Source organism: Balaenoptera borealis, assembly GCF_965194805.1.
Source record: "Balaenoptera borealis genome assembly, chromosome: 5".
In the NCBI taxonomy this organism is placed as follows: Eukaryota; Metazoa; Chordata; class Mammalia; order Artiodactyla; family Balaenopteridae; genus Balaenoptera; species Balaenoptera borealis.
Genome location: NC_138862.1, coordinates 2,257,208 through 2,269,126, shown reverse-complemented (window position 1 = coordinate 2,269,126; position 11,919 = coordinate 2,257,208). Strand labels below are relative to the sequence as shown.

The following is an 11,919-nucleotide window of genomic DNA, read 5'->3' as shown; positions in this document are numbered from 1 at the left end:
GGGTTTTCTATTTATTAAGTACTCTTGATGTTCAAAACAAAGCATTTGGGGACTTCCCTGGTGGTCCAGTGGTTAGGACTCCGTGCTTCCACTGCTGCGGGCATGGGTTCGATCCCTGGTCAGGGAACTAAGATCCCACAAGCTGCGTGGCAAGGCCAAAAAAAAATTTTTTTTAAATAAAAATACAAAGCATTTATTACGTGTGATTTTTCTGAGCCAGCCAAGTTCCTGGTCAGCACACTAAACATGTAACATTTAAGTAATCAACGAATCACTGCTTTTCAGTGACCAGGCCATGGATGCGTCTATTTCAGACTTTAGGGCAGCATGCCTCCTTCACGACACGGAACAGGCTGCGTCTTAGGTCGGGTGTGAGCCAGACTTGGCGCAGGTGGGCTTTCTTTGTCGGTGGCCCCAGAAAGAGGAGGAAGAGCATGGGGGAGGGGGAGGGGGGGGCAAGGACCAGGCGCGCGACAGTGACTGTCTTTGAGCTGGCTGTCTCCGTGGGCTCGACCCGCCGCCGGGCCCGCTCGGGAGCTGTGCACCCCACACTGTGAGGTTTGCACATTGATCCCCCAACTCACTGAGGGAGGGCCTGGTGGTGTCAGTTTCCCACCACTTCCTACTCAGCCAGCTCCGGAGGCCCCAGCGGGTCCTGGAGCGGGGACCCTACCCGTGCCAGGGTCGCCCAGCTGCAGTTGAATCAGAGCGACCTGCAGGCATGGGGCCTGGGGCACCCTATGCGTCTGCTGGAGTCTGAGTCACCACGCAGGCCACTGTGACCGGACGATTACGGGGGAAGAGACACACCCGGAGATCTGGGTTAGCTGACCCCGCCCTTCCTGCTTATGCCCATGGAGCTTGGTGCCTTTGGAGGCTGGCATTCTGGGTGGCTCAGCCTTCCCGCCCACCACTCTCTTCTGCCCCTGGCCCCCGATATTAGGTGTGCCAGGAGCTGGCACAAGAGCCACTAGCCCTGCTCCCACAGCGGGCTTCTGCCACCGGGGAAGAGGGCGGCCCCCTGGGCTGGAGAACAGCCCGAGCAGGTGGAGGGAGGACGTGTGGGGACCTCCCGCACGGTGGTGGTTCCCGCCCCTGCCTCCCGTCCGCGTCCGGCAGGGACCCAGGTGAGGGACAGGAGGTTTGGGCACGGAAAGGCCTCTTGGGGGATAACCTCAGCTTGAAAGGAGAGGGCGAGAATCCAGGCTGTCGGAAAGCCAAGAAAGAAGCAACTGAGCTAAAAATAGGAGCATTGAACTGAATGTCCGGAAATGCCACCCACAGTGCCAGGCTGGATTTCATTATCGCTAATTATTTAAGTCGCATTACGCAGAATAAAACCTGGGAAGAGGATACTGTGTCTATACAAACAAATGTGGAAAGTAATGCACGAAGCCAGTAACAGTGAACAGTGAACTGAGCCCATTATTGAGACTAAGAGGAGGGCAGGTGGGCTGGGGCTTCCGCCCGGTTTGTCCCCCAGCTCTGCCCTTTAACCCGCTGTGCCTCGGGTTCCTCCTGTATAAAATGGGATGAGGTGAGGCACCACCTCCCGGAGCCGTGGCTTCCGGGAGCTCCTGAGCGCCACTCACCGTGTTCCCGGAGAGGCCCAGCACCGGGGGCTGTTCTCTGAGCTGCCACCGGGCGAGCACTTCCTCTGTCTGTTCCTCCACTTCCCCATCTGTGAAATGGAGATAGGAATACCTGTCTCAAGGATTTTGAGGGAATTAAGTGCATAGCACACGTTTTGGAGGGGAAAATTCTATCACGATCCCTGCTTTCAGCTGAGAAAATTGAGGCTCAGGAAAAGGGAAGAATGATTTGGAATCCAAGTATCCTGCTCAGAATCAGCTACCTAACCAACGGTGCAGTGCGGCTCTGTTCTTTTTTGTACACAGTTGGGCTCCTTACAGACAAGTGGAAATGCAGATAAGGTGGGAAAAGGGCGAGGAAGTCACTGCCAGGGCAAGGCAGTTTGATGCATTTTTGTCCAATCTCTTTTGAAATAGTTTTTTTCTTTTTTTTTTTTACTTTTATGTGGTGGTGATCATATCACACTTTCATGTTTGTTAAAGACTTTTTTTTTTAAGCTTTTTAAAAGCCAATGTTTATTCCTTTTAAAATGCTCCAGAGACTTCAAAAAGGTCCAAAGGCCTTAAAGATATCCAGGTTTCAGATAAGATAACAGGCAGGCGCTGACTGTTGGTTTCTCTGTTGCTAAAGCCTCAGTTTCAACCTGTTCAATTCTATCCCTCCACGACTCTTCCAGCTGGGGAGTGGCGGATTCCTCCGACTTTCAGCATACGTCATCAAAGGTACCACGCCAATAAGGAGGGGAAATACAGTGCTAGTAGCAATCATCGTCATGGCAAGGGAGAAAGTTTTATGATCCAGGGATCCACTTTAACAGTCAACATTATACGATTTTCCAGACTATCATAAACACCTTCTACACACTATTTTGATGGTGACATAATCGTTCATCAAATAAACACAGCATAATTTATGTAACACAGTCATTTTTATTTATTTTCATTGTTTTCAACGTTTGGCTACTGCCAACAACGCTGCCACGTGTGTTTTTATCCATAAAAGTTTGGGAGAGACTGTTTCCTTAAAGAGATCTAGAAATGGAATTGTTGGGTCAGAGGATGAAAGGGTGCTACTGCTGTTTGAAAAGGTGGCATCTCAGAGAATCCACCGAGGCAGAGAAACCGCTGTCCAGGTGTGCTCGGCTGCTTGCTTTCCCACACCCTCACCTTCCTCAGCCTCCCCCCACCCCCCAAACAAGTTTTTATTAATTTAGTAGAAAAAAAGTTTATATGGCATTTCCTCTATGACTCATGAGGGAGATTATTTCTCCACATAATTATCACTACTCTTATTTCCCTTTTGTGGACTATTTGCTCCCCTGAGGCTACCATTTAGGGAAGGCTTGGTTAAATGTAAGGAAACACCTGCCCCAGAGGGTCAGGACCACTCTGCCTTGCCCAGCCGAGCGCTGCCCGTGGCGATGTTCCTGAACATCTGGTGAGTGAAGGAGGTGGTTAGAGGAGCTGGCACGCTGTGGAATGGTAAAAGCAATACACAGTTCACCTGGTGGATTCTTTGGAAACTCATGTGTTACATCTTGAAAGTCAGTTGAGTTTATCAAACTTCTATTTTGAGACCATGTAGATTCATATGCAGGTGTATGTAGAGCTCCCATGCACCCTTTATGTAATAGGGAAAAACAAATCTGACTTCATACTGGATCTTTCTTTTACTTTAATCTTTATGTTCTATTGCTTTTGTTACAAGTTAATCAGTAAAGGGATGTTGCCTACAACTTAAGGTAAACATAATGGCCCATCTCTGGGAACCCTGCCTCCCATGCGTGAGCTTAAGCTAAAACACCTTTTCTTCAGTTCACCAGAAACACCCTGACCAGGCCCACCTGTAAATGGCTGCAGGAAAGCAGAAATTGACACATCCCCTCCGGGAGTCTGGCTGGAACCAGGAAATATTTGCAACAACTTACGGCCTTTATAACTTTACCTCCTCACCTCCCCCTCTTTGCTCTATAAAAGAAACTAGCATCCAAACCTGGGCAAGACGGTTCTTTGGGACACGAGTCCACCCTCTCCTCTGTCTGCTGACTTTCCCAATAAAGTCGCTCTTCCTGCCCCAACACCTCATCTCTCGATTTATTGGCCTGTGTGCGGCAAGCAGTACGAGCTTGGACTTGGTAACATTTACCCAGTTTCCCCCAGAGGCAGCGTCTTGTAAAACTCTAGCACAATATCACAGCCGGATGCCGACACTGGTGCCGTCCAGACTCACAACATTCCAGGCACACAAGGTCCCTCCTGCTGCCCTTTTACAGCCACATCCACTCCCTTGTTACCCCCACATGCCCCTTAACCCTTGGCAACCAATAAACTGTTCTCCACATCTATAATTTTGTCATTCCAAGGCTGTTCCATAAATGGAATCATATAATATATAACCTTTGGGGGTTAGAGTTTTTTCTTTCTTTTTTCTTCTTTTAAAAAAATTTTTGGCTGCGTTGGGTCTTCGTTGCTGTGCGCGGGCTTTCTCTAGTTGCAGTGAGCGGGGGGCTACTCTTTGTTGTGGTGCACGGGCTTCTCATTGCAGCGGCTTCTCTTGTTGCAGAGCACGGGCTCTAGGTGCGCGGGCTTCGTAGTTGCAGCACGCAGGCTCAGTAGTTGCGGCGTGCGGGTAAGTAGTTGTGGCTCACGGGCTTAGTTGCTCTGCAGCATGTGGGATCTTCCCAGACCAGGGATCGAATCCATGTCCCCTGCATTGGCAGGCGGATTCTTAACCACTGCACCACTAGGGAAGTCCTAGAGTTTTTTCATTCAGCATAATTCTGTCAAGATCCATCCAGGTGGTTGTGTGTATCAATAGTTCAGTCTTTTTTGTTGCCGCGTGGTCTTTCACAGTGCCGATGGACCACACATCGTTTAACCAGTCACCCGTCAAAGGACACCTGGGTGGTTTCCAGTTTCAGCTACCAGTAATAAACCTGCTGTGAACATGTGCTGGCTTACTTTCGGTTTTAGCACAGCCCTCTGTGGAGAGGGCCTGAGCAGTGGGGCAGAGCAAACCCAAGGGGGCCTCCCCTTAGACAAAGCATCTGCAATATCCCAATACATAATTGAACAGGCTCTCTGCAGCCTGAAGACAATGTAATGGGCTACCAGGAAAGACCATTTGGGCTCAAGTTCCAGCAACCTTTAAAAAAACAAATGTTGTCTCAGCAGAAAAGGATCTGAAAGAAAGAAGAATGGACATCGATTAATAGAAATAGCATCATTTTCACCAATATTGAAAGGAATTGCTAAACCAATATGTGTGCTGAATTCAAGCATTTTCTAAATTCCCATGTGAAAAAAAAAAAATCTCTGATAGGTCTGCTCGGGGGAAAAATAGCCCAGGAGTCCCCTTACTGCCTTTGAGCCGGATCGTTGCCTGGTACAGAGCGGAAGAGCTTTGACCTCCCCTTCCCTCCATCCAGAAAGAAAATTCTTCCAAACAAGAGTTGGCCAGTGGGGCCAGGCCACAGCATTGCCGTGAAGGAAGAATTGTTAGTGTCTGTCTTCTCAGAGTCTCTCTGGACTTAGTTCCCTGTTAGAATAGACTAAAGATGTGGAGACCTGGCCTTGGAGTCTACATTTGGTATCTTCTGTTTCATATTTTATTTTCATTTTTGTTATTTGAGTAGACGTGAAGTGATATGTCGTTGTCACTTTAATTTGCGTTTCCCGGGTATCTAATGGATGTTGAGCATCTTTTCATGTGGTAACTGGCCATTCGTGGTGGTCCTCTCTCTCTTTTACCTTTTATTATCTTTTTATTTTGGCCTCACCGCGTGGCATGCGGGATCTAGTTCCCTCACCAGGGATTGAACCCGTGCCCCCTGCATTGGGAGCGTGAAGTCTTAACCACTGGACCGCCAGGGAAGTCCCTCTTTGTAGGTATTCTACTGAGGTTTTCCTGAGTTTCTCGATCTGTAAGTCAAGAATTCAATGCTTTCCATCGAATTTGTGGATTTCTGCCCTCTTCTCACTGTCTTCCTGGTAAGCCCTGTGGAACCTCATCCAGCGAGTGCTGAGCACAGCTGAGGCTGAGCACTTACACTGACCCCACGCAGACTTCTGGCTCCCATCCTTACCTCCTTCTTCTCCGCTGCCCTGCCTCACCGGCTCCAGCTGTCCTAGACCCTGACCTCTGCCTGCTCACCCAGCCTCAAAGCATAGCGCTGCCCTGTGCACACACATTTAGCAGCTGTGTTCACACTCAAACTATTTCACATACATTTACCTTATTTCAATTGCAAAAGTTACCCCAAACCTACTTTCCTTGCATAAGAAACATACATGCAGTTAAAGTAAGGTTTTATCTTGTGGCATTCTCAGAAGGTGCCTACTCCGTGGAAGGCCCTGTGTGGCTGGGTATTGGGGGTGGGGACACAAGTAAAAGGCAGCCCCAAGTTCAAGAATTTTACAGTGTCATGGAGACAGGAAACTAGTGGGAATGCAGAGAAAGGTGGCTGCTTCCAACCGCGGGGCAGAGTCTGTGGGAGTCGGCCTCCCAGGGGCGCCTTGAGGAGGACCGGGGTGCTGGAGAGTCTAGGTTGTACTGAGAAGGTATATAATGTTGTTCTACTTCATGGCAGCAATATTACTTCATAAAACCGATGTAACGAGAAACACAAGACCAAGAGTGTTGCAAGGGGTAACTGCCATTCGGCTCAGTGGTGGGAATTAACCCGGTGTCCTGATTCCCCCGAGGCATCAGGCCTCTGGTAGAAATAACAGTGCTAGGCTATGGGCGGCAGTCCCACACAGGTGAGAAATGGACACGCTCGTGTCCACTTGCTGATGTCGGTGACTCCCGGGGTCCATGTGTCGGTGTCAGCGACCCCCAGGTGGTCCCCGTGTCCGGGTGTCTGAGACCCCCGGGTGGTCCCCGTGTCCGCACGCGGCTGTCAGCGACCCCCGGGTGGTTCCACGGGCCCCCGGTCAGCGACCCCCGGGGCCGTCCTCGACGTCGGGCACTCCTGCGGGCGACGCTTGTGGGCGCCCCGCGGCGAGTCCCGGCTGCCCTCCCCACGCCAGCCCCGTCCGCCCGAGGGCGCCGGCCTGGGGGGCGGCTCCCGGCCGTCCAGTCCATACGGTACGGGCCCCACGCGGCACCCACAGCCGCCCACGTCCGGCCCGCGCGGACTTCGGGCCCGAGGCGTGGAGGATACCTCCGCCGACACTCGCGCAGCCCGGACCGCCTTTCAGTCGGAGGACCGCGTCCGCGCGGCGGAAAGGCCTCCCCTTTAAGGCGCGCGCCCCGGAAGCGGTACCACCGCGCGCCGGCACCGGAAGCGGATGCGGCCGGCGGGCGGCGACGGCGGGCGGCCGGTTCGGGAGCTACCTCGCGCGGCCGGGCGGGCGTCGCTGTCGCGGTTGCGGCGCCGCTTAGGCTCGGGCTGGCCCGGCGCGGCCTCGGGCTGCCCATGGGGCGCAGGAGGCCGGGCCGGTGACGCCGGACGCCCATGGACGCCCCTGAGGAGCCGGTGTCGCCGGTGATCTACACCATGGAGAACAAGCCCATCGTCACCTGTAAGTGCCCGGCGGCGCGGGAGGGGGCAGTAGCCGCGACGTGCAGCCCGGCCCCGGTCGCCGGCCCCTCGGCCCCCGCGGCCCGGCCCCCGCGCTCCCGGCCGGGCCGCTTCCTGGAATGGAGGTGTGGCCGGGGCGGCGGCTGCGGCGGGGCACTGACCCCGCGGGCGACCTCCGACCTCCCCGGGGCCGACCTCGTATCTCTCTCTCCTGGAGGCGATCTCTGATCTCCTCGGGGACGCTCTTCCGGTTGTCCGGCTGCAGTTGGACAGCGCTCGGGGCGCGGGGCGCCCGGGACGGAGGGCGCGCCCCGAGGGGGCCCCGCTGTGCGCCCCGTCCGGCCGCAGGCTCGGCAGCTCGCCCCGCGCGGGCCGGTCCTTCCCGGCGGGGACGGTCTCCTCCAGGCGCACTGTTTCCTCCGGTTCTGCAGAGGGTCTCTCGGCTCTCGGTTGCGAGCGTGGACGAAGTTTGCGTGCGGTTGTCGTGTTTGTTAGGAGATGGGGGTTTGTACTTCAGTAACGTGTTAAGTAGTGTAAGACGCAGGGGACCCGTCGGCCGTGCCCAGCTGCACTTGCCTGGGCACAGCGGCTCTGCCGGGCCGGGACCGCGACCCAGGGCTCTTCCCCGCAGGCCGCTCAGGCACTTCCGAGACGCTGGCACAGAGCAGAAACCCATTTCACAGATGAGGCTGCAAAGGTTCGGTGAGCTCATCCACGCTCTGGACCACTGGACTGGTGCCTCTTCATTTTGAGTGTCGGGTTTTTTTTCTTTTGACGCCACATTTACGCATCCACAAAGGAATTGTTTTTCTGTTACAGAAAATTTTCCTCTAATTTTTACAGCCATAACTTCGGAATTAAATACTTTGAAAAACACTGAGCTTATGGAAAGTGTTGAAATGTTGGCTGACATTTTGATGACTTGCAGACAGTTGTTTCAGACTGTTAGGATTTTTGACCTTTGACAGTGTTCTTATCTTCAGTTAATTTTTTCAGATGGTCTTCCACACTTTGAAAGGAAGCACTCTTTCTACAGCAACATCCGGGCAGGCACTTAGGCCTTAGTAGATGGTTCTGTAGGTCTTAAGCCCTCTCTTGTTTCTTTCTCTTTCTTTTTCATTTTTTTTTTTTTTTCTGATTAATGGATACTCTCTTTGTATGCTTTCTCTTGTCAGATCCCTGAGAAATTGTATATTTAAAGTTGAAGTCTGTTGCTTTATCTTTAGCTGATAAATTTTCTCCGGGAAATGGACGGTGTCACATCTAAATTTGGACACTTGCATAGTTCGAAGCTGTTTTCTCTTTTCACCAGGACAGCTGCAAGTCTTGCTCCAGCCTACACCTTTAGTCGAGAGAACAGGTGTGTGTAGAGCTGATCGGGAGGCCCTGCAGTTAATTCCCAGGTGCTTTCTGTACCCTCAGGGAAGAGGAGCCGGGCTCGGGGTGGGCTTCCTGTTAGGTTTCGGTGTCTTCCAGACCCTGGAGACTCCTCCCCACGTGCCCTGCACACTGTGAGTGCTGGGTCACTATTGCCCGTAGAGACGTTAACAAGTCTAATTATGCCTCATACATGCCCCTTAGCTCTCACCTCGTAGCAGTGCTTCTGTGGGCGTTATGTAAATACACATCTGAAGAGAAAGTTCAACCTTGACTAAACAGGTAAATCGTTATCCTAGTAGTGTTGGAGATATGGGTCTAGTGTTTAGTTTCATACCCGCATGCATGACAGACAGCTAAAGGATAGTTTCCTTTCCTACAGATTTATTGTAAAAGCTATGGTGGTGGAGGTTTTTCCGGTGTTTAAAACTGTTGTCTGTACTGATGGTATCTCTGTTTTAAAAGGCACAACCATTCATTCATTGGAGTCTCAGAAAAGAAAGTGGCTTCAGTAAACTTTCAGAGAAAGTTACCTTGAAAAATAAAGATCCCTTTAAAAGTTAAAGATTTTTTAAGTTTTAGGAAGGCTGACTTCATTTTGGTGTGTCTGGGACTGAAGCTGCGGTAAAAGCACTTGCTGTCCTGGTTTCACGTTATACTTTCTTTATCTTGTTCCATTCTTTCAGCTGTACATGTGTTGAAGGGAGCTGCTAGTGTAAGCAATATAGACAAAGGTAGTAGGAAAGTTGCTTTAAAAAAATCCATCTGGGGCTTCCCTGGTGGCGCAGTGGTTGAGAATCTGCCTGCCAATGCAGGGGACACGGGTTCGAGCCCTGGTCCGGGAAGACCCCACATGCCGCGGAGCAACTGGGCCCGTGAGCCACAACTACTGAGCCTGAGCGTCTGGAGCCTGTGCTCCGCAACAGGAGAGGCCGCGACAGTGAGAGGCCCGCGCACCGCGATGAAGAGTGGCCCCCGCTTGCCGCAACTAGAGAAAGCCCTCGCACAGAAACGAAGACCCAACACAGCCAAAAATAAAAAAAAAATAATAAAAAGGAATTCCTTAAAAAAAAAAAATCCATCTGGAGGCTTTGCTGTTGTGTACATAGCTCCCTTAGTATGCAGCATTTTAGTTTTCTGTCTGTTTAATACTTTTCCAGCCATTGCACCTGAGGAGGTCTGTGTTTGTTCATTGTAAAATGATAGCAGAGTTTGTGCTCGTTTTCAGTTTTTTTCATAGGATTTAGAACGTTTTACTTTGAGTGAAAGCTAATTGTGCATCAGCCTTTCTGAGAAGAATGTAGAATGTTACCAGTTCAGGTAAATTTAGGAACTGTTCATTTGTGGCCATGAGAAGAGTGGAAAGTCTCCAGAGATTAGGGGTAAACAGAATACATCATTCCTTGAAAACCTTGCTAAATTTTTTAAATAATATTCTGAAGCTACCTAAAAGTATTAATGGCCGTTAGTCTGTAATTAAAATTTCCCGCAGCTGCTGCCTGCCTGCCTCTTGGTGCAGAGTGACGGCCTCTGTGGAGGGTCTGCTTAGGCTCCCAGGCCTGGTGAAGCTTCTGAGTACTGGAGGCTGTGTCTGAAATGCACAGGGGTGTCCAGCGAGCAGTCTGCGGCACTAGTGGTGTGATGACGTTGGGCGATAAATCACCTGGTCATAGCAACGTGAATACCTGTAGTATAATTGACTAATCATGGAAGATGCACAGTGAAACTGAAACAAATCCAGCAGATCCATTTGATCTAAATTTAAGTTAGAGCTTAGATTTTTTTTTTTAACCACTGGATCAGTTCTCTGCTTTGGAATAAAGACTGAGGTTTCTGATCCAAGGGTATGTTAGGAAAGAGATGTTCCTTTTCCAGCTATCTCATTTAGTAGACAAAGCTATTGTAATTCCACTGATTTGTGGCTTTTCTTTATTGGCTGTTGGCATCCTACCTAAGATAGCACATAACTATCAACGTGGAATTGTGTAGTATCTGAAAAACAACAGTGTTCATTCGAATGATCTGTTCTCACCCAGTCACATCGGATGGTGCTGCTTTAATTTTTCTCAATCTCTATATTTAGGGTTCCGGATCCGACATTATGTATTTTCAAAGGGGGAAAAAGGCAGCATAACTGAGCAGATCCGTAATGCTTTTTACCTGGTTGGGTTTTGTTTTTTTCCCCCCTGTAGGTTAAAGTTTTTAAATTTGCCCATTGCAATTTTCTATCAAGCGTGAAAGTCTGGTGCTTGTGATTTAACCACTCTCAGTTTCATTGCCGGAAAAGTAACTTAAAATGTCCTCTTTTTAAACTGATACACATAAATGCAGGTCTTGGTCCATATTGAATCCTTAAGCCAGTAGGGAATCAGCTATTGAGAAGTGGGAGAAACATTTCTCCCTAGGAAACCTCGGTTCCATGGGGTGTATTTGGAGGGCAGGGACTGAGGCATTAGTACCTGTACTTCCCTTCATTTAGAAATCACTTCAGACTTCCCTGGTGGTCCAGTGGTTAAGAATCTGTCTGCCAGTTCAGGGGACACGGTTTCGATCCCTGGTCTGGGAAGATCCCACGTGGAGCAGAGCAACTAAGCCCGTGCGCCACAACTACTGAGCCCGTGCTCTAGAGCCCGCAAGCCACAACTACTGAGCCCGCATGCCACAACTACTGAAGCCCGCGTGGTTAGAGCCCATGCTCCGCAACAAGAGAAGCCACCACAGTGAGAAGCCCGCGCACCGCAACAAAGAGTAGCCCCCGCTCGCCGCAACTAGAGAAAGCCTGCGTGTAGCAACGAAGACCCAACACAGCCAAAAATAAAAATAAAAATAAAAAAATAAATATTTAAAAAAAAAAAAGAAGAAGAAGAAATCACTTCTACCTGTGCGTGGTTAGAAACAGGCAAGACTTACTGTGTGTCTACTTACTCATCTGTGAAATAGAGACAGGGATGGTACCAGTCTCAGAGGGTTGATATGGGGATTGAATGAATATGTGTAAAGCACTCAGAAGAGTGATGAATGTGCAAAAAGAATGTTAGCTACTCAGGAGAGACTTCTCGGTTTTCTCTGTTCATGGTGGCCTTAGTGTCTTCAGTAATTTTTTCATGGCACCTCTAGGCTAGAATACTTAGTAATCCTATTTATTAAGTAGTTAGGTTCAAATAATTTTATTAAGTATTATGTCCTAACAGTTACTTGAAAAAAAATACACATAAATTGGAAGAAAATTTTTATTTCATTCTTAGATAACCACAATAACATATTAGGGATGGTTGCACCTGTTGGGCACTGCACAACTTCTCTAACCTGGGAATCAGATTGGACACTGCTGCTTTGTTTATTTGACGGGGGGTGGGGTGGGGGGTGGGGGTGATTCTTGGCCTTTCATTACAGCAGTTACCCTGTTTTGTGATGATAATGATGTC

At 50.0% G+C, this 11,919-nt stretch overlaps 1 protein-coding gene across 6 annotated transcripts in view; it reads left to right on the top strand.

Moving 5' to 3' along the window:
• Positions 1-6,868: 6,868 nt before the first annotated feature.
• Positions 6,869-11,919, top strand: part of TRAPPC10 (trafficking protein particle complex subunit 10) — a 92,689-nt gene continuing 87,638 nt past the window's right edge. For all 6 annotated transcript variants that reach the window (XM_082393489.1, XM_082393492.1, XM_082393491.1 and 3 more), the window contains exon 1: positions 6,869-7,118. In XM_082393489.1, the coding sequence (XP_082249615.1) occupies positions 7,052-7,118 (67 nt within the window). In that variant the 5' untranslated portion in view covers positions 6,869-7,051. The remainder of the gene's footprint in view (positions 7,119-11,919) is intronic.